The sequence below is a fragment of the Cryptotermes secundus genome, unplaced genomic scaffold (assembly GCF_002891405.2).
Source record: "Cryptotermes secundus unplaced genomic scaffold, Csec_1.0 scaffold478, whole genome shotgun sequence".
Taxonomy (NCBI): domain Eukaryota; kingdom Metazoa; phylum Arthropoda; class Insecta; order Blattodea; family Kalotermitidae; genus Cryptotermes; species Cryptotermes secundus.
Genome location: NW_019721767.1, coordinates 1110220 through 1134192, shown reverse-complemented (window position 1 = coordinate 1134192; position 23973 = coordinate 1110220). Strand labels below are relative to the sequence as shown.

The following is a 23973-nucleotide window of genomic DNA, read 5'->3' as shown; positions in this document are numbered from 1 at the left end:
TACCGTATGTGTATGATCTAGAAAAACCGAAGTGAAGTTCATGAAGGTAGGCCTAGGCCCACTGAGGCTGTAGTACCAATAAAAAAATACATTCACTCCCCCATAGGCCCTCATGGCGTAGTGCTCAATTAGTTGTGTTGAGCGACAAATTTACCTTAATGAACGAAGAAAGAGATGGAACGTTCAAGAGGCAAAAGAAAATTAAGAAAGAAAACAGTGGGAAAAGAGTGGATGCGGACAGAAATATTAAAGGAAGAAGCGTACAAGAAGGAATTATCAAACAACGAAACGAAGTAACATTCAAGAAAATAATAAAGGAAGTAGGAGAGAATACAGAAATACGTATTAAATAAGAAAAGGCAAAAGTAGAAATAAAAACGGTAGAAAAGGAAGGAAGAAGAATGACGTCGATTAAGACGAGGCTGTGGACTTTTCTTGATTTCTCTTCAGTGTCACATAAAATTACAGTCCCATTTAGTGCTGCATTGTGTGTATAGTAACAGCGAAACACATTGAAGCATTCAATAAAAAGAAATCTCTCTCATTTTGATCCATTTATTTGTCGTAACTGTCATCAGATGAAAAGCGACGGTGAACAGTTTCAAAACATACCGAAACTCTTCAGTGTCAGTTTTAACAGACAAAAAATTCCTCGATTCCCAAGCGTCTGCAACGGCAAATGCGTTGTTGGTCTGATCGGTCTGATGTTCTTTTTCTTCCTTTCCTCTGCGCTTATGCGTCTTCCACACCAATTTATTCATTCACTGCTTCTTTCCTCCGCGATCATGCGACTTCCACACCAATTTATTCATTCACTGCTTATTTCCTCTGCTCTTATGCGTCTTCCACACCAATTTATTCATTCACTGCTTATTTCCTCCGCGCTTATGCGACTTCCACACCAATTTATTCAATCACTGCTTATTTCCTCCGCGTTTATGCGACTTCCACACAATTTATTCATTCACTACTTATTTTCTCTGCGCTTATGCGTCTTCCACACCAATTTAGTCATTCACTGCTTCTTTCCTCTGCTCTTATGCGTCTTCCACACCAATGTATTCATTCACTGCTTATTTCCTCCGCGCTTATGCGACTTCCACACCAATTTATTCAATCACTGCTTATTTCCTCCGCGTTTATGCGACTTCCACACAATTTATTCATTCACTACTTATTTTCTCTGCGCTTATGCGTCTTCCGCACCAATTTATTCATTCACTGCTTATTTCCTCCGCGTTTATGCGTCTTCCACACCAATTTATTCATTCACTGCTTATTTCCTCCGCGATTATGCGTCTTCCACACCAATTTATTCATTCACTGCTTATTTCCTCCGCGATTATGCGTCTTCCAAACCAATCTATTCATTCACTGCTTAAGTCTGGATTATGCTGTTTCATGCTGGAACAGTAACCCCGGTTTTGATAAGGGTCATGTAAGTTTATGAAAAATTTGAAAAATCCACCTTATTAGGACTTGAACCTGCGACCATCCTACTTGTAGCGTAGTTCCCCAACCAACTACGTTACCTATGACCCTGGAGTCGACTCAGACTCTAACAGATATGAGTACCAGGAATTTTCCGGAGGGGTGAGTAAAGCTGACAATCTTTCCGCCTTCTGTGAGCTGATTATCTAGAGAAAATGTGGGAGCCTCGACGTCTCATAACCCTACTGGCCTTCGCGGCCTGTTACAGTGATATCTCTACTTTTTTGTTTGAGTTTATGGTAGGTTAGGTTACTAAATTATGTTGTTAGGTCAGGTTAGGTTACTAAGGCTATATGTTGTTATGTCATTTAATTAGATTTTATTCAGTATCCACGTCTGTTAGGCATATCCGCATCTGCCAGCATATTATCATTATTTTCCTTGTAATTTATTATCTTCACCGGAAGAATATTCGGTTCCCAACTTCGATGTCAGTTTATATTTCTTGGTGGTTTGCTCCTGTCCAGGCTATATTTTTATGTATGTGACAAAGCACTGCCAAGTTCCGACTCTATGCATCGATAAGGACATCGTTGGTCTGGTGTATCCTCTCCAGTCACGCATATGATTTGACATGAATAGATCGTCCTCTGTTTAAGTATGGGGTTTTGAAGACTGAGTCTAAAATATTTCTGCGACAAAAAATCTAATTATTTTGACACTGACCATTCTCTCGGATATTTCCAAACACAGATTTTGGAGATTGAACATGTGTCGTCGGGTGTTAAAGGAAGGTAGAGACGAGTCCTGCTCATTTTGGCCCAAAACAGTGAGTTCATTTCAGCCCTAAGTCTAGCTTAGTTCCGCATCGGTAAAGGCGTCGATGGTCTGATCTCTCTTTGCCTCTTCCTACGCATGCGCTACTGTATGAATTATTTCATTCCTGTTTATTAGACTTCTTGGTATCGGTTCTGATAAGAATCACGTGAATTTAAAATATATTACGTTAAATTCTCTCAGGTAGCTCGTAACATTATTTTAGATTGTCTTAGGTTAGTTTAAGTTACTTGAAGTTAGCGTGTGACTAATTGTTTAGTTTGCTTTGTGTTTTATAATTTTCAAATGTCTCAGACTCACGCACATGAGCCATTATATCGTCATTATCGTTCTCGTAACGTATCAAACGATTCATATAATGAGAAGTTTCACAATCCGTTCTTCTTGTCAAATATCATTAACGTGGTCAGATGGGTGGGTCATGTAAGGATTAGAGATTTAGCCGGAAAATCTGAAAGTAAGATACAACAAGAGAGATCTAGGTGTAATGGAAGGATAATATTAAAATGGACTTTAAAGAAGTGAAATGGGTTAGCTCTTTCAGAATAGCGTTCACTGGCGGACTCTTGTGGACAGCGCAACGAACCTTCAGATTCCAGCAAAGTGAGGAGTTCTGGAACAAGCTGGGCCACTACCCCTCTCTCGTATTGTTCTGAGTTAACGTCTCTTCATGGAAAATACGCTAAGGTGGTATGATTTTGGCACAAATCCTCCTAAAACCGAAATGCTAGGTCGTCATCTTCACACAAATCTTCTTTATCCTTTTGCTTGCAGAAGAAAATGGCGTCAAATCTACAATTCCTGACAAGCCGATCGACCTCAAGAACTACACCAAGCTCTGTGACCTACGCCGGAAGTTCCAAGTCCTTTACAGAGTTGAATTCCAGGTAAGTTTCAATTCGTGCTGTCAGTAGAACCCTAAGTTTAAAAACGCTAATACAAAGACACAGTTTGTCACTTCGTCAGATTGCTAATTAGCTGATCAGTTAGTCTGATTGCCAGTTATGCCAGTCGGTCAGTCACTTATTCGGTGGCTAGATTTCCTTGACCGCAAAGGAAAGTAAATAGATTGAGAGTGAGAATAAAATACTAAGAATATGTGGACCTAAGGAAAGTAACTCAACTCCTGTCCTTTAAGATTTGAGGCTTTCACGGCGGNGGTCTCTTCGCTTGCAGATTTCTTATATTTTTTCTTCTACCCTGAAGATGGAGGCGATACGTTCCTCCGAAACGTCGGTTAACACCACATATACACGGTGCCAAATCCCAGAAGACTGCTTTCTTCAACTCCTGTCCTCTTACGTTAATGAGGTTGGGAGATTACCCTGATCACACGGAGAGCAGTGTTATCCATGCTAGACAGGCCGAAGGTACCCGAAATCCTCAGTGTGTGGGGCTGGGTGTGAGGCCGACAATCTCACTTTCGAAAACAATAGACGTAAGAAACCTAGCGATGATTACCCAGTGGAGTGAGAACGAAAAGACGGAGGCAAAATATAAATAATAGAATTTAGATCTGTCGTAAACGAGGCATAAATTCTTTAGAGGTTCTTAGAATTGAGAAGTATGTATGAGAAAGGACGTAAAACAAACCTGAAGAATTATGCATAGCAAGAGGCTTTGGTTTTTATGCTTTTCATATAATATTATTATAATGGTCGAGTAAATGGGGTTATGTAGACATAAACCAAGTTTTAGTCCGAAATCCTGAAGGGCAGATAGCACTTGGAGACATTGGCGTATGTGCTAGAATAGCCTAATAGTAAAACTGGCCCTAAAGAATTAAAACTTTATGGTGAGGACCGGATTTGACTGGTTCTGAGTAGGGTACAGTGACAAAGTCTTCCGATATGTAATACTCCTTCGGGTTCCATAAAACGCGTGGAATATCTTGAACAGATGAACTATTATCAGATATTCAGAAAGTACCCTTCTTCATGCAGACTTTTGTTTCAATGTAGGTACTGTATTTTATATGTATTAAATAGTGATTCTTTCGTGTAGTTAATATCACACTCGGTATTGCGACTGCCTGCTGGCTGAACTGAAGGGTCGGAGTTTGAGTCCCAACAGGGTCAAGAAATTTCTCTTCTTCACGTCGTCGAAACCGGCTCTGCGGCCCACCTAGCCTCCTCTCCAATGGGTACCGGGGGCTGTCTTTCCCGGGGTTAAAGCAGCCGGGGCATGAAGCTGACCAGTCACTTCCAACTAGTGCTGAGGTCAAGAAAATGTGAATCTATACATCCACTCCCCCATACACCTTCATAAGCACAGGGACAACTTTGCATTTACCTAACAGGTCTAATAAACTTATTTATGTTCAATTTCTGCCCGAAGCAAACAACGTCAACAACAAGAACAAAAGCCGTGCAGGATATGAAGAGTAGCGTCATCTGAGATGTGATACCGTGTAATCTGGTGGATATTTGCCAGTGTTTCGGAGGAACTTTTTGTCTCGATCTTCAGGGCGGAAGAGTAAGCCGGGAATAGACAAAATGTAAATATAGTAGAACTTGGTTATAACGTCATCAAAGGGACCTAAAAATAGTGTCGTTATAAATGAATGTCGTTGTAACCGAAATGGGCACTTCCACAGTAGCCTTATGTTAGTCACGTAAAAATCTACCAAAAACCGAGTTAAAATGTTGCATTTTTTAGTGAAATACGTAGTTAAGTACAGACTAACGTAACATTAACGTGGAATTAACCAAATGTGTAATATCAAAGACATATTACAGCGCTTTTCACTGACAATACACACCGCACTAATACTGTATATTAAAGGTAGGCCTACTCACCAAATTACAGTAGATTACATCAATTGTTGTGCCTTACTGTACCTAGATACGAGTACAGTAATCAGTTATCTTCATCTGTTTCCTGTTACTTGCCCAATACACACTTTCTAAATTACGTTCAATGTCCATATCAGAGAAATTCAGGAATGAAAATGACGTTACATACGAGGTTGATGCATTTGTGCATGTCGTACTAAGCAAGGTATAAAAACAGTTGCTTTATGAGGAATTAGTTCGTACCATTGAATATTTACGCAATAGACAAGGTGTCGCAGAAACCGATGTTGCTATAACCAAGTTTTACTGTATATAGGGACTCGGAGAACTGGGATATGAGCTCCGAACAAGCCAATACCAGACTACACGACATGACGTCGAAGAACACAGATGTGTTTGTAGCCATGGCCCTGAGAACCTTGAACTTAACATAGAGGATAGCCCGTCACTCGGCCGGGATTTGAAGAAGCTACTTCTCGGCTATGAAATATTGTTAACCTGGTCACGAATGTGATCGTATGGCTTTTCTATCACTCACTGACTGAGCTTTTCGTCGTGGTTGCACTGCACATTTTAGAACGTCAAAATTGAAGTAGGTTTAACGTGGAATAAAATGTTTGTTTAGTCTGAATGTAGTTAAAGAGCTGATGTTTACGGAGTGCTTTCAGCTTTCTGGGGAACAATCGAGCTTCCAGATTGAATTATAAGAATATGGAAGAGAAATTCCTGTAACCAATGCTGAACCACATGTCTGCGAATGTATAATCTCAGATTTCATTTTTGGGTGGTGGAACCTTGCCACTGGACCCCATCCTCAGTCAGAAGTTTCTAGTTCACGTCCTGCCACCCTGCTTCTTTGAAGTTCATTTTAAAGTTACTCTCCTTCCCTGGGTCTTCTTCCAAGAGGGCTGCCAATTTCACCTTTTCCGGCTGACATTTTATAAGCATTTAATATCTCTCCCATGCATTTTATATGCCCCCCCAACTCATTCTCATTGAGTTTATCATACTAGTAATATTTTGGTGAAGAGGATAGATCACGAGGTTCCTTTATAGGAAACTTTCTCCTACCTGCCAGTTCGTTCCCCTTAGGACCAAATATTTTCCTCATAAACCCACTTTGTTCTCAGACACCTCAAAATCTTGCTGTGCTCTCATAAAGCTACAGGTAAATCCACGCTTATTTTTTTCCCCCCATGGCACTTCAGCCCCAGTGGGCCTAGGCCTACCTCTGACNTTTTCCCCCCATGGCACTTCAGCCCCAGTGGGCCTAGGCCTACCTCCATGAACTTCACTTCGGGTTTTTTAGATCTTACATATTCGGTAGGACTCCTTGGGCGGGTGATCAGCTCGTCGCAAAGCATCTACCTGTACACACACACAAACTAAACATCCATGCCCTGAGCGGAATTCGAACCCACCATCCCAGTTTCCAAGCGAGCGAAGACAGTACATGCCTTAGACTGCTCGGCTACCGTGACCGGCCAATCCACGCTTATATACAGTTTAATTTTTCGATCCTCTGTAGCCCACTGCAAGACAGAGGCCACCGAACCTAATGATAACAGGGAATTCAGGAATTTAATCTGCTCTTAAGTTCTTCATGAGTGCAAGTTTGATTTTTTAACGTCTTTCTCAAATATTTGAAATTTGCCACTCTTTCAAAGGAACTTTTAGCCTTCTTACGCCACCTCCCTTTCATTTTCTTCGTCTTCATCTTCTTCTGCTTCTTCAACTTTTACGGATTATGACGTCTGGCCTTTTCCAATTCAGAATCGACTTCTAAAACTATCGATATGAATGCTTCTGATATTCGAAAGATTCCTGGGACGGGGAAGTACATTGTTTGAGTTCCCGAAGTTAGTACATGTCTTGGGACTGTGCGGTCACTATTATAAATTATTAGTGTACTTTATATTATAATTTTGTCCTGAATTCAGAGGACGTGGCATGGACATGTGATCTACTTAATTTTCTCTGTGTTTCCTCCAATACAACCTCCTTGTTAGCGTTTAATAGAGCTTCTGTGTTCTTCTTTGTGCTGTTCAAGTTTACGCCCAACAAATTGCTAGCATCATTAGCGGAGACCGGAAGATGACGTGTTTCATTCGGTTTCAGCCCCTCCTAGTTTCCTTGTACCCTCCTAATGGCATATTCTGAAACAGAGTTTCAGACAAATGGCGATAAAGCATCCCCTTGTTTCAGATCACTCTAAACATTAAATACATCTACAGAGGTTTACCTATGCGGATTTCCCTGTAAGTTTATCTTAAATGCATTTTCAGACACCAGAACTAGTTTCATAACCATAACAAGTTCAATGTGAATCCTATTGTGGAGTACTGACTTCGTAGCTAAATGATACACTTTCCCTGAATCTACGTTGTCTCGAGCTTCATACCCACAAAAATGAATAGGCACAGTTATCATTAACTAAATAACAGTTGTAATTAAACTAAAAACAAATGAACTCCATGGTCTGTAGTCCTCAAGCGAACTATACCGACCGAGCGACCGCCCCTTGTCGGCTAAATTAGTACCAATTTTAGCGGATAGAGGGTGTCGCGTGGTCAGCGCAGCGAATGCCCACGGCCGTTAATCTCGATTTTTCTAGAACAGAGCCGCTATTTCCTTGAAATTGCTCCTCAATTATTCTCACGTGACTGAGTGGACACCGTTCCAGACCCACTACTTCTCAGAAAATCTGGTAGCGTCGGGAATCGAACCCGGGACCTCTAGATCTGCAGCCAGGAACTCTGACCACTAGACCACAGAGGCGGTCTTAACAGTTGTAATTATCATAATTATTTTTTCTGTCATTATTTGGTTAATGAGAACTTTTCCTATCGAATGGTATATGCATGGATGTTGATGTCTCCTTAAGGGAAGAACATATACATAAAGTTATTAGACTGATACCAAAGCCTTGACAAAGTCGCCAAATGTGTCAATGTCTGGTGTATCGGCCGCCACCAGTGATAACAGGTTTTTCCTGTATTAACGTCTGGATCTACTTCATAATGCACTTCATGAAGCCATAACTCTTTCTGGTGAGATATATTTCTGCTGTTACTTTATCATCAGCCTCTAATGCCGATAAACATAGTTATCCACAGAGAGATAGCTACAAAGAAAATAATGTTTTGTTATGTTTTGGATTATTTTCAAACCGTGCAGTACAAAGCAAAACTTAAGACTCTGCCATGTGTGCAATCTTTGTAGCTCGCAAAGCCACAGACAAGCTAAGAGCTGAAGAATTTTCTAACAAATGTGCAGCAGTAGATATCTCGTTTAGACCAGGAGGCGGTACTGGAGCAAAACGAGGAGGGATGGCGCCACTTCTTGCAGATGACTAACTTTTGATATAAATCTGGAATCAGGCAGCGGAAATGTTCCTCTTCCTCAGTGTAACGTATTAGAACGGGTTCTAATGGGAATACTTCGAGCTGAGAGGGAGAAAGTAACTTACATATTAAGGAACATCATAATTTATGTAAGATTTGAGGTTTTCACGGGCGTGACTATGAAGAAAGCAGTCTTCTGGGATTTGGCACCGTGTATATGTGATGTTATCTGACGTCTGCTTGTACCGGTTCTCAGTGTCTCTTCGCCTGCGGATTTCTTATATTTTTCCTTATACCCTGAAGATGGAGGCAATACGTTCTCCGAAACGTCGGTTAACACCATATATACACAGTGCCAAATTCCAGAAGACTGCTTTCTTTATCATAATTTATATTCACCACCAGATATCAAGTCAAGAAGGGTAAGACGGACAGGATGTGTGCCATGTATTGGTAACTTGAGAAATGCATTCAAAGAATTAGTCTGAAATCCTAAAGGCAAGAAACTACCTAGGAGATCTACACGTAGTTCGAAGGATAACGCTAATATTGTTCCTGAAAATCAGCTGTGATTTTGAACTAAATTTAGGCGACTTAGGATAGAGTCCGGTGGCTGGCTCTTATGAAAAAGACAGTGAACCTTTGGCGCATGTCCTGAATGTGTGAGCGATTATCAGCTTCTCAAAATTATCCTCTCCATGGAGTGAGATATATTAATCGATTTAAAGTCTTCAGCTACAACGATTATGTTCTACTGTGAACACATTGAAATAACCCATAGAACGTCGCAGGAAAATGATTAACGCACCTCCTGGATATTGGAAGAATCTTGGTTCGATTTTCAGCGCAGAATATGTGTTTACTGACTACGGTTTTGCGTGATTTTCCGTAGTTTTTCCAAGGAAATTTCTTCACAAAATATCCGATGGCTGTTTCTTCCAAATTCTCCCAAGTTCACCACTGACAGCTATCCTAATAGTCGGACGTGTATGATTTACCGGAACTGAGAAAATGTTCGCAAAACTAAGAAACAAAAAAGGAGTTTCTGATGACCAAATATTTATACAGCCATTATAACCTTTATGTCGGAAATTCCACCATCGACACGATATTAATAAGGTTTCTATTTCGGTTGTTGACTGAAATGTTGATACGCGCGCACAATCAGTTCAGTCAATCAAAATAAACTCATTGATACTCCTGAATGGCAGGATTGTCCAGTCCAGCTACCAATAAATTATGAGCAGACGTAGGAGGAATGAGAAGGCATTGCCATATTTCAAGCTTATTATGTGACCTATTTCAGTCATTTTATGAATTATAATTATTTGTGATGAAGCTCTCTGTGCATGATGCATTACGTCACAGGCATCTCCTGTCCCGAAAGAGAGAGAGAGTCCTCACCTTGTCCTCCCCCCCTCATTCCCTGTATTGATCTTGCTACGTGCTCTTGTCTCCATGGTTACAGATAATCTTTTACTTTTCTCTCCGATCTTTCATTTCATGTTGTAAAGGAAATCTCTTTTTTCTTTTATTGCCGATTATTTGCTTGCAGAGTAGAAGTAACCAGTTCGAAGATTGGAACGGAAGACAAAGATTTACCCAAAGGCGACTTCGAGGACTTGAAGTGATTTAATATTCTTCAAATAAATGTTATTTCCTTGGAATTGGACGCACAACATGATGTCATGTTATTTACCTTACATTCAGTTATCCAAAAGCACAATAGACCACTGTAGGTCGCGGTGGAAGGGCCGAGAAGGCCCACCTCTTATACATTCATTCATTCAGTTATCCAAACACCATATTTACTATGTAAGATTTGAGGTTTTCACGGCGGTGACTATGAAGAAAGCAGTCTTTTGAGATGTGGCACCGTGTAGATGTGGTGTTAACCGACGTTCCTCCGAAACGTCGGTTAACACCACATCTACGCGGTGCCACATCCCAGAAGACTGCTTTCTTCACCATATTTACTAACTCTTCAGCTCTCATTTTAAATATTTTTGATGCATTAAATATTTTTTCTAAATAAAATAAAACTAATGTGTACTCTGTGTGGCATGAATGGCTTCGAAATACTACATGTATATCTGTAAACCAGCGGCACTCTCTCTTCACTCTCACATGTTCTTCTTTCTGCTCTTGGTGAACACTGGTGTACATAGTTAAAACATGAGAGTAAATTTATGATAAAGAAATGATAAATTCGTTACTGAAAAAATAAGTAATAATTGTTGCAGAAAATATAAATAAGTTTTATTGAAAAGACAGGCTTAATAGAAGAGTGACTGAGGAGAAAAATTCAATAAACTAAAATCCTGTACGCATTCATCTTCTCCCCCACGCAGCACACAGAGGGGAGAAGAGGAATGCGTACAGGATTTTTGTGGGGAAACCGGAAGCAAACAGACTACTGCAAAGGGCAAGACGTAGGTGAGGGGATATTACTAAAATGGATCTCTTGAAATCAGTGATGTAAATTCGTGTGTCTCAGGATATGGATAAACGGAGGGCTCTTGTGTACACGGTAATGAACTTTCCGGTTCCCTAGAGGGTTTGGAAATTCTTGAGTAGCAAAGCGAGTCGCGGTTTCTCAAGAAGGACTCAGCTCCATGAAGTTAGTTAGTTAGTTTCAGTAGACAGGCCTACAATTCAGTCGTGATTTAAATTTTCATTAAGATAACGTTTTTAATAAATTTTAGTTTTGTTACGAGGTCAACAACGAATTCGAATCATGACCAATGAAGTAAATAAAACCGCATAGTACGCATCTGGAAAACACGTGTTCTCCAGTTTGGAGTTTCACCTTTCAATTCCTGTGCAGCGAACTCATAAATATGCCTACAGGATAAAGTAGATATAAATTGCGAAGAAACAAGGAATAAACAACGTGCAATTAGAAGCAAACACGTACTCACCCTATCAGTTTGTGTGTAAAGTAATCCAACTGCAACAAAAATTAGCTCATCGGACAGGTGACATGCGATAATCCGATTAGATTTTAGTGCTCTGCGGCGTTCGGTTCACATGAGCTTGCGGTGGTGGAAGTAACAGAGATCAAACTGCGTCCCCTGCAATATAATTCAGACGAACTAATATGGATTAGGACCCTGAATGTCTTATGATTAACGAGGCATTGTTTACACTCGACTAGTTTAACATTAAATGCAGTATGGAGGCTTTGATCAATTTTGTGTGCATATAATTGCGTGGGTTTGTAGCTGCAGGATGCTACTACTATATATTAGCGAAAGAATGCCTTTTCTCGAAATACCAGGGGGAAACTTTCATAAGTGTTACTGCCGAGGTACGTCCTACAGCCGCCCACAGCCTCTCACTTCGGGGTCACCTTTGTCTGTGTCGGGGTTTCGTACATGGGTGAGTATTTGGCTGTGTCCATATTTGGAATAGGCTAACACTAAGTAGGAGTGACTTATATGGAGTAAATCAGTGGTTCTCAACCTTTGTTTGCTTTTGTTTTTGTTTTTTTTTTTTTATCTCGGCTCACTTCTGAGTGTCATTCGCTTCTGTGGCCCCTGCCCCTCATATTGTTTGATTATAATAAAATATGTACTTTGTCAACCTGCATGTCTGTATGAAAGTATATCTGTACCTTTTATATAAACCAAATAAACTGGTTCATGGGAACAAACAATGTTCGGTAGTTTGAATTTTTAAAATTTATGACTTCCGTATTTCTATTTTTTTTAAAGATGTGAAAAATTTGGAAGTCAGTATTCATAAAAATTACCTTGGAAGCCATTCTACTTAAAATATATAGAAAGTGCTGTAATAAGTTCACAACAATTTCCTTTTTTAGAAGGAGGGTAGTTAGATTCTATTGAAAGCGAATGATTTATTTATAATGAAAATTCAAGTTATTATTAAATGCAATCCTTAGTTGTCAGAAAATAGTAGCTGGAGTTTGTAACTTATCTCTAAAGTAGGGAACTGCCACAATAATAAGAGCTTGCATAAAAAAAATATTCCAAACACTCCGAATGCTGAACTGAATGAAGATCAGTTGAAGTTTACAGAGAAAGTGGCGTTGAAACTCATGAGAGGAATGGGAGTTATTGAGGAAAATAAGAAATATTTTTTTTTCGAGAAGGCAAGTACCTGTTCACCAGTACTTGGAGTTCCCAGGTTGTGGTTTAAGTACAATAGATTCTGTCCTTTCTAAATAAGGTATACAGAAACAATGATACTGAATTATTGTATTATTATATGTATTGACCATTCGGCATTTTAGTATTCCTTTTTATATATTTAATAATTTTCTTTCAGAAATGAAGTTTTCGTGGCACACTTAACAGTTTCCATGGCCCCATATTTTTCAGATTTTTCCTGTGGCCTCTCCGAAATACGGTATGGCCCCCGTTGAGAATCATTGGAGTAAATGACAATCCAGAACGGAACAAAAAGCCATTTGATGTTCCTCGGACTACAGAGTATTATAGTGATATAGAAAAAACATCTTAACTTTTTTTGAAGTATGACTATAATCGGATTTTAACATGAAGAACTTTCCAGTCTATCCAATCAAACGCTTTACCTATAAGATCCATTTTAATATTGTTCTTCCGTCAACATTAGTAGCTGTCACACGTGGTCGCGTCACGTCAGAACTTGCGACCTAAATCTTATATTGGCCTTATATTTTTAATCCTTTTCTTGCGAGCTACATGCTCAGCTCATCGCACACCTCTTCCCACAACCACCACTTGATCACCGTAATTATATCTGGCGAAGCCTACAAATTACGAAGCTGGTTATGCAGTTTGTTCCCTCGCCCCTCTTAAGTCCAAGTATTTTCTTCGGCACTTACCGCGAAGTTACAAATGAAGCTGTAGACAGTAGGCCTAAACTTCAACATACTGTATAAAGTTGTTTCGTCAATACCGATATTATATTTTGGCGTATAGACTCATTGCTAAACGGTGACTCTGTAAAAGCGGCCGTTGCTAAGTAATGGGCACAACATACACGCACACAACAACAGAAGAACGGGGATACGCAACGCCTTTCTAAGCAACGGTTCGTAAACACGTTTCCGCAACAACAGACACCAATGCAACATTAGAAAAGCGGTGTGTTGTCGGTACAGAGATGTTATAAACAGGAGAGTTAGTTGTTGGTTGGATTTGTCAGCAGTTCAGTGAAGGGTTGTTATCTGTTCAGTTGAGTGAAGTAACATAGAGTAGCTGGTTGGTGAGTGAAAGAGTTAGTTGTCAGCTGAAAGTCAGCCTGTGAAGAGAAGACTAGGAGGTTCGTATGAAATGGCCACCAGTTGAGAGTTGGCAGTTGACAAGAGTTCTGCACAGGCGGCTATGACAAGAGAACCTGAGTGCGGGAAGCTGTAGAAACTCCATTATTAGAAGCCATTGCTAGCGAACGGCTGTTGGAGACACAGCAGGCTGGAAAAAGGTTTAGTGGGTGCTATTGTGAACTGCGAATTCTTGAGATTAGCAGCGGCGCTGAAATTACTTGTAATTTAAGTGGTGTATACAAGTGGTCAATAAATCCATTCAGCAATACAAACCTCGTTTCTTGTCACACCCAGAAATCGTGACAGTATACTTTATATGGCGCTCAAACCGACTTTTGTCATTTGTGTGAAGGTAAATCATGCACAAGGGTAAAAGATGCGGTTTCTTTAAGTTGTTTTCACAATTCATGTAGCGAATGCATATGGCGAGGTCATGTCCATCTTGCTCTCTGTATCTTTCATCTGTTTAAATAAAAAGAAAAGGTAAAACTATCCCTGTAACAGGCTATGGAGGGCCATAGAGTTGTGAGAAGTCTAGGCTCCCACATTTTTTGGACAATAGGCTCAAAGATGACGCTGAGGTTGTCAGTCTTACGCGCCTGCCGCCATTTACCTCCAGGAAGATTCCTGGTACTAATTTCTCTTAGAGGCTGAGTCGACCCCAGGGTCATAATGAAGCTGGAAGAATTAGGTAAGATAACGTAAAATGTAACGTTCTTCTTGTGCTTAACTAATGAAGCACTACGCCATTAAGTCGTATGGGAGAGTGGATATATAGACCCACATTTTCTTGACGTCGGCACTAGTTGGAGGTGAGTGGAAGGATTAGGTCAAATGAAAAATCCAATGACCTCATCGGGAATCAAATCCGCAACATTCCGTCTTGTAGCATAGAGCCTCAACTAACTACGCTACCGCGTGCCCCCATCTGTTTAAGTGTACAACGAGTTTCGATTAAATTGTATATATTATTATTATTATTATTATTATTATTATTATTATTATTATTATTGCTAGTGGGGTGGGACTAAGTCCCTTGTACTGCGGCCACTTCTGGCCTATTGTACCAGCCCCAGATGATACGTGAGGGTGATTGTGGAGCAGTTGGTGCAATGAAGATTGGCAGGGGAAACTGAAGTACTCGAAGAAAACCTTTCCCAGCGCCACTTTGTCCACCACAAATCCCACTTGACCAGACCCGGGATCGAACCCGGGCCGCCGCGGTGGGAAGTCAGCGACGAACCGCTTGAGCTATGGCACAAATGTTGTATAAGTGTGTGTATTAAAATCTATGGGGGAATCCAAAGTGTCATTTCTATCTGTGCGTTATGATCGCGCAGTGCAGTCTGCAGGGTATATCGTGTCTCGTGTTGCGTGTTCCCCGAGAATAAGAGGAACGACTCCCATAGTGGTGAAACTATGCGCGGTGTTAGAATTGGGACAGATAAGATAAATAATCTTAACAAGTTTTTAGTATATATATTTATTATAATTGATGAACATTTTAAAATGCTTTTTAAATTTTACAATGACGTAATGGCAGGCAATGAAATAGATTGACGTAAATAGAGCACCTGATGATGGCACTGTAGTGCCGAAACATGTTGTGAAGTAATAAGTAAAACTGAGTGCACTAAAAGACGGACATTGCTTACATATCATGGACGGTGTACATGTATGCTAAATTTAGCGGATAGAGGGTGTCGCGTGGTCAGCGCAACGAATAGCCACTGTCGTTAATTTCGGTTTTCTAGACCGGAGCCGCTAGTTTTCCATTCAAGTAGCTCTTCAATTATCCTCACGAGGCTGAGTGGACCATGTTCCAGACCCACTACTTCTCAGAAAATCTGGTAGCGCGGCGAATCTAGCCCGGGACCTCTGGATCTATATCCAGGAACTCTGACAACCAGACCACAGAGGCAGCACTAACTTCGCTGACAAGAGGCGATCGCTCGGTCGGTAGAGTTCAGTTGCGCACTAAAGCCACGGAGTTTGTTTTTTGTATACATGCCATATTTACTAACTCTTTAAGGACCTGACGGTTTTTCTTAAAACGTGTCATAAATATTATGCCACAATAAGTCACATCGTTCAGCGCATTTGAGATCAGATTGAAACATTTAAAAGGAAGCAATTTTTACCTTGAGGTACTCTAAAGAAAAATGTATTACTTGGACATTGATAAAACGAAGAGAAGTTGTATTTGAAATTATTGTATTAAAGCTTAGTAACAAATGCAGTATCGATGACTTCAAATTTGGAAACTCCAGAAGAAGTACAAGTCTGTGTTTTTTCTTCTATCTTTCGTGTCCACTTGCATCTTCTATGAATATGCTGAACAGATATTTTATCACATGTGAAGTGGTTTTTATTACTACCTCGCATTTTGTGTCATGTAGAATCATTTCATCTTCAATAAGTTCCAACGTACATAACCTCAAAGCGTCCCATCCACTCGGTTGCTTTTTCCTTCGATTAAGTTGCTGGTTTAGTTCCATTAACGCAAAATGCAAATGCAGTGATGAGTCCCGGATTTCCACGCCCCGGTTGACATAGCCCTCGGATCACTGGCTCGTGCACCGACCATAAGAGGCAATCAAACTACGAGTAACAACCATGTAATTCATTTCGTACTAAACAGCAAGGAGCAAATAAGAAATGCTGACTAGGAACGAAGTATATTCCCTTCAGATTTTCGTCCTTCCTGTTTTTCTTTTTCATATATTATTTATTTTCTTCCTTATTCCTTCTTTCTTTGTCCACTTCCCTTTACATCCTTCCTTTCTTATTTATTTCTCATTTTAATGCAATCACTCATCATCCATTGAACTGGCCCCAGCTTGAGAAGCTGCCAATTGTGCCGCTACTCAAGAATTTTCCAGCATTTTATGGAATCCGAAGGTTCATTACCATGTTCACAAGAACCTTCCACTGGTCTCTATCCTGAGCGAGATCAATCAATCCATATCATCCCATCCTATCTCTCTCTAATCCATTTTAATATTGTCCACCCACCTACGTCTTGGTCTTCCCTGTGGCCTCTTTCCTTCTGGCTTCCCCACAAATATCCTGTATGCATTCCTCTTCTCCCCCATTCGTGCTACATGCCCTGCCCATCTAATCCTCCTCGACTTGATCATTCTAATTACACTTGGATAAGAGTGCAAGTTATGAAGCTCCTCATTGTGCAATTTTCTCCAGCCTCCTGTCACTTCATCTCTCTTCCGTCCAAATACGAGTATTCTCCTCAGCACCCTGTTCTCAAACACCCTCAGTCTATGTTCCTCCCTTAAAGTCAGAGACAAAATTTCACACCCATACAGAACCACAGGCAAAATTATGCATTTGAAATTCTAATTTTTATGTATTATTATTTCCTTTCCTAATTTCTTTTCTTTCGTTTTCCTACCTCTCAGTCATGCTTCCTCTCTTTCATCTTTCTCCATTACACTTTTCTTTATTTATTTCTGTCTTTATTTACCTATTCATATTTTTATTTTTCTTTCCTCTTTTTCCTTCCTTTCTTTCACCGGGAGTAAAGCCGCCAGAGCGTATAGCTGATAATTTGGGCACGGACCTTTATGCGCTAAAAACACTTAAAATATGCGCTAAAAAGCGGGAAAATATGCACCAAAAATAAAACAATATGCACTTAAGAAACAGGTCACTTTATTCAGACTCGCCTATTTACATGTATCATTCACTGCAGAAAGTAGCATCACAATAGGCAACTGGAAGTCTTTCAGTGTTTTCTGGAGACAAACTGCGTCTATTGTCCGTCAAAATGAGTTTATAGGCTGAGAATGATCTTTCTATATCAACTGAAGTGATTGGACAGTATTTATACACTGGCGCCGAAGGTTCGGAACATTCATCTGTCAAAGATACCCTAATTCCCCTCAAGTACTGACTAATTGACTGAATCTTTTTTAGTCCTGGGTTCGATTTCAACACCTCTTCTAACTTGAATTTAATCTTCTCTTCAAATTCCCCTGGAGCGGAATTCAGTGAACGAGTTGCTTTCTGAACGAGTTGAAGTGAGTCGTGAGGGAGTACACCATAAGATTCTAAGCTCTCAATGGCTTTTGAAACTGTATAAAAATGTGCATGGATAAAATTCACATCTTGAGAAACAGTATCACTTCCAAACACCACTTTTGCTTCACGGACACATGCATACTCATCTTCAAGTTGTGTAACCACTTCTTTTACTTGATTGAAATTCTCCTGACAAAATGAAACTGCGGATATCCATGTCCCCCACCTAGTTAGGAGAGGTTCAGGTGGCAGAGGAACCTGAGGTAGGCAATCTTTATAGAACTGAACACGAGCTGGTGCTTTCAGAAACAGTTTTTTTCCCACTTGCAATTAAATCGTTAACACCTGGAAACTGTGCTCGTATTTTTTCTGCAATACGGTGTAATCCGTGCGCTAAACAGGTTACGTGTATAAGATTTGGATGAAATACTTGTAAGGCCTTTGCTGCTTTCAACATTCAGGAAGCTGCATCTGTGAGTAATACAAACACCTTACAACAATTATTCTCAATTTCAGATGGCCATAGTAGTCTCAGAGAATCGTTTACAAATCTTGCTATTGTGCTATTGTTGGTTTCTCTAGTACTTTGTAAGCATTAAGATGAGGGTTGCCGGGTTCGTCTGGATGTAGCTTACCAACTACGAAATTTGCTACGTATCGGCCACATAAATCGGTTGTCTCGTCCACCGATATCCAGACACGGTTCCCTCCGATGTCAGATCGGATTGACTCCAGAGTAGATGCATACAGCAAAGGTAGATAATTTTTTTCTAAGAGTTGATTCATGTGGGATTTTCTTAATTACATAATATTTCTCCAGAAATTATCGCAGAACTGGATTCCTTAATTTATTCCGTGGAATGTTGCTGCATACTAAAGCCTTACAAAGATCGGCTGAAAATGTATTAACAGAGGACTTGGGTTTGACCTGTGTAAGAAGTAGTTGTTGTGGTGTCCTGCTCTTCTTCCCCTTCTTTGCCGCAATATGTGCAGTCGTTCTTGAGTGTTGTTCAAGTTGAAATTTCCTTTCACATTTTACTTCCTTTGCGCAAACTTGACAGTACACTACGACACCCTCTGTTGAATAGCCATTATTACCCGACACCCACCGACCACTTTACCAATTCACATGCATCCCGTCCGTCTCAGAAAGAGTTTCCTTCTCCCTAATGGATTTCGAATGAATTTCTGTTGGGGGGGGGGAGTCCATACGAGAAATTCGGTCAGTGTCGGTCCATACTAAATGTAATTTTAAATGAAGTTCAGATCTAACTTCATCTTTTCAGAAGATAGCTCTCAAAGAAAACAAAGGGGCATGAACTTATATACGCGTGAAGTCTATATCTGAAGCTTACCGTGTGACTTCGTGTTGTTAGAGGACTGTAATCCATGGCGCTGTTACTGAAGTTCCGGCTATACGCGTAGAAGAGGGAGATAAGGAATGCACACGTGATTCTGTGGCAGAATCTCTTGGAAAATATACAGTTGGAAGATCGGAAAATAATAGTAAACTGGAAATTAAGGGAAGGGGCTCTGACGATAGAGAGTCGATAGAACTATCCCAGGATTGCGAAGGTTGTAACTGCGGGCTGTGGTATTGAATCTTCGGGTTGTGTTGCCGTGGCGCTGTTCGGCTAGGCATACATCTTAAGAATGAGCCGGCTTAGCGTACTCACTAGTGAGTGACTAGTGTTGGGAAGAGATTTTCCTCTTTGTCACTATGTCTACCCCGCTCAGGTCCGGTTCCCGACGGGAAATCGATTGTTTTGTGGGTAGAGATCTTTAGGACAACCTGGAGTGTGGTGAAAAAATCATCAGGACGACAAGGGACCGTTACGACGCAAGAAAATGTGGAGCAAGTTCGACAGTCGATTTTGAGATCTCAAAGACGCTCCGCTCGCAAACATGCAGTCGCCCTAGACATATCCAATCGTTCAATGCGCCGAATTCTTCACAAACATCTTCATTTCCATCCCTATAAGATGGTTGTTGTGCAAGAATTGTCACCAAGTGATTTCCAGAACCGAATAATGGTGTGCGAAACGTTATTGGAAACTTTACCCCCCGATACACTTGTTTTCTTTAGTGATGAGGCACATTTTCACCTATCCAGATATGTCAACAAGCAGAATATGCGCTATTTGAGTGGTAACAATCCCAGAGAGCTCCATGAGAGGCCACTTCACAGTGATAAGGTGACAGTACGGTGTGTGTTGTCGAGAGTTGGAGTTATTGGCCCTTATTTCTTTGAAGAAGACAATCATGCAGTTACTGTCAATTCACAGCGGTATGTGATCATGATTAAAAACTCTTGAGGAAATGCATCTAGGAAATGTCTGGTTCCAGCAGGATGGTGCCACAGCCCACACAGCCCGAGCTTCGATGACAGTTTTGAGGGCAAAGTTCCTCGGACGGCTCATCTCACTTCGAGGTGACATCCCGTGGGCAGCGCACTCACCTGAACTAACGCCCTGTAATTTTTTTATGGGGATACCTCAAGGCAGAGGTTTTTAAATATCGCCCCACAAACCTGCCTCAGCCGAAGAATGTTATTCGGCAGGAAGTAGCCCAAATTCCGGTGCACATGTTGGAACGTGCAGAGGGGAACTTCAGAAAACGGTGGCCACCACCTTCAAGATATTTTGTTTAAAACTACATGATTTAAAACTTTAAAGTATGTTCTTTCATAAGCTAAACATAAATTTTGTCTATCATTAATAATTTTTGTTTTATTCGCCTTCAAAAAAAGGAAGTTTCTGCGCCTCACCCTGTAAAAGGACAGCTGTACCTTTTCATATCTCAAGATCTGTACAATTTATATAGGAATTTTGTTTAAAAATGATTTAACTAAATACAAGGTAAAATTACTCATATCTCGGTGCAGTGTAATATCCGTATTTTGAAATTTGAAACAAATTTCGAAGCCAGTTCATGTTCAAACGGGACCCGCGGCTGATGGTGACAAGCATGAAGACAAATGAGTGGTACAAAAATCAGTTTGATAAAATGATAAAGTTTAAAGCCCGCTAACAGCACGCACCACTTGAAGGTGTGATTGTCGTTACGTAATGCTCATGTTAGAAATTTAACATCCTTACACATTTTCAAATACCGTATTCTAAAATGCTGATTCTCTAATTCATGAATTCCTCTCATGAAGACTTCCAGTAAACTGGGGTTCATAAAATCTGAGGAAAAGGAACAGGAAGTCTAATACAGAGAGTTTGAAATCTATCCATTGCTTTGAAAACACAAACGGCCCACTGGTTCTCAAGCTGCTGTCAAGATGGCAGGGTCGTTTTCGTTTACATTACGCGGGAAACCTTTCAATTCCATCATGTGGAACATAAGGGGAAAATAGAACGAGTGATGGATCACGTTTCATACTGTCGGTCACAGGAAGAGCTCTCTTACCTATTTTAAGGGTTCGTGTTCTCAGAACAAGTTAGCAAAGACGATGACAGTTTTACTATGCGGCCGTTTCTTTCGGCGACGTATCCTGGAGGTGTGGTATAAGTGATCATTAAAAAATATTTATAATTGGCTGTTTAGCTTTATCACTGGATCTACATATAAGGGCCTAGCGAAAACTTCAACTTTTAATATTAGCTTCTCTTCAGTCTTGGTTGTGTTAATTCAGTAAACAAAACACAGGCCTAAATACAATTAAAGATACAAAAATTTTATCAGACGGTGGGTAAGGTAAAATTGCCCCTCTGTTTAACTAATTAAGCACTATGCCATGAAGACGTGTGGGGAAATGGATGTATAAATCCTCATTTTCTTGACCTCGGCACTAGTTGGAGATACCCAAAATAAATGCAAAGAAAATTAAATAATATATTCACAACTAGTTTTGAAAATGTAGGGCGACATGATATTAGCTAATAAATCTGTCATAGAGTGACAAAGTACCAAGTTTACGAAAAGAGAACAACTGATCAAAATTACGATTAAATCTGGGGCACATCTGCTACCGTTCAGTTTTGTATACAGAATCCTAGGGATTAGAATCACATGCTCACCGCACTGACTTGTATTCAGGAGGTATCAGGTTCGAATTTCGGTCCGAACACTGATCACTCTGAGTTTCTTCTTGGCTTTCCTCAATCCCTTCAGCCAATATGCGGATTAATACTTTCAGTTAATGCATGGCCGCTATATTCCATGCCCTTTCCAAATCATTTTCATCCAAATATTCGAAGCTACTGACAGATTTGAGATACTGACGGCGTTGTTAGACGAACTGAAAATTAACTGCAATACTTCAAACATGCTATGTTTATTACCTCTCCCACTCCGAATGTTCATGTGCCTAAATCCAACCGTTTTTTTAGTTATGGCCATCAAATCGAAACATTAAGAAAAAAATCACTCTGCAATCGTATTGATATATTTCATTCTACAAAAGAATTACTATAACAAATGTTGCTTATTTTTTGAAGACCTGTTGCCGTACATTACTTAGGACCCTTAACTTAAGTGACGTTAAGAATCCATCTCCCCTTACAACTAACTCCTCGTGTCCTTCAAGTTTTACTGATCGCAAGAAATTCTGTTGCCTCCAGTAGCAGTGACTCTGCTTGTCACCTGGGTTTACCCTTGTTTCTTGCCCGAATTATTTTTCGAAGCTGAAGATGGAGGCGATAAGTTCCTCCGAAACAACAGTTGACTTTCAGCAGACTACACCTCATTATAAGAGTCGGGATAGAGTAGTAGGTATAGCGACTAGCTACGGGCTAGACGACCCAGTGGTCGGAGTTCGAGTCCCGGTTGGATCAAGAATTGTCTCTTTCCATAGCGTCCAGACCGGCTCTGGAGCCCACCAAGCCTCCTATTCAATGGGTACGGGGGGCTCTTTACCCGGGGATAAAGCGGCAGGGGCGTGAAGCTGACCACACCTCCAGCTAGTGCCGAGGTCAAGAAAATGTGGATCTATACAGCCACCCCACCATACGTCTTCGTGGCGTAGTACTTAATTACTTAATCAAAGGGACAACTTTACCTTACCTTTTACACGGCATTATATCCCAGAAGATAGTGCTATTCAGCATAAAGAAATATGCAGGTGGGGGGGGGGGGCGCAGGCAGTCTTGTGAGTTCACAAATCTACTTTCTTGCCTTAAGAAAGGAACCTACGCTGAAGGCACTTTTCACGTTACGCAGTGGATTTTATGAAAGCGACTGCCATTTATCTCGAAGTACGTATATGTCACAGAGAGAACTGTTCAGAAATTCTTCAGAACACTTTGATGAACAGTAAAATGGAACTTATGAAGAGCGAAACGTGAGTCATCAATCTTGGACATATACCAACAATTCTGACTTCTCGTTCCCCTACAGAAAGGAATGTTGTTTGGTGTTGCATAAAGTAGGCCATGGAGTTACGTAACAGCGTCCTCAATAAGCAGTATAACTGCTACTGCGAATTTTGAACATTGCTCATTGTTCTTTGGACCCCTGTTTCTGAGTGGATGCAGATGTTATGGGAAAGTACTGATTTCAAGCGTAGATAATATAGTAATCTGTAAACAAAGACTGTCGCCCTCAGGGGGCGGATCAAGGCATATGCGAAGTCGGCCATGGTTTAGGGCCCAGCGCGAGGCGGGAAAGCAACTGGTCCAGCATGAGAGATTGGAGGGCTCCTAAGGCTTTTAGGTACAACGAAAACAATGTTTTCTGCCCGCTCTCTTCATTCGTTCCAATAAATACGTGTAATAAAGCGATCAGCACAGACCCATACCTTACCACATTTTTTCAGTGCCCTAAGACCCACACTGTACATTGGCATGGGGCCCTGCAAATTTTTTAAAGTCCTTAGGTCATCCTGAATGACTGATCATTTGATCCAGTGTTAAGAGTTTTGTCCAATGTTCCACAAAAATGCATAAGTGAAAAGAATATTGAGATATTCTGTGTGTTCATCAGTCTATATTTCCACAAGGTACAGCTACAAAACCATTCACCGAGTTTCTGTAACATTCAGTCATCATCATCATCATCAGTAATCTGTCAAGACAACAGGTCCACAGTCTCTTCCAAAACAATTCCTCCACTTAATGCGATCTAGAGCTTTCTCCTTCAAATGACAGTATCCTCTTCTGTCCCCAAGGTCATCCAGCATCTTCTTACGTCTTCTTCCTCGTCTTCTTGTCACTTCTATCCGCCCATCTATCTTTCCTTCAATAACTTCTTTTAGAAGGCAGTTTCTGCGTAAAACATGACCAATCCAATTAGCCTTCCGTTTTCTTATTTC

General features: G+C 40.6%; 1 protein-coding gene across 1 annotated transcript in view; it reads left to right on the top strand.

Annotated features, from left to right (window-relative positions):
• Positions 1-23973, top strand: part of LOC111875709 (receptor-type tyrosine-protein phosphatase kappa) — a 134812-nt gene that overhangs the window by 76101 nt on the left and 34738 nt on the right. Inside the window, exon 2 of the mRNA XM_023872169.2 lies at positions 3043-3155. Within this exon, the coding sequence (XP_023727937.1) occupies positions 3043-3155 (113 nt within the window). The remainder of the gene's footprint in view (positions 1-3042; positions 3156-23973) is intronic.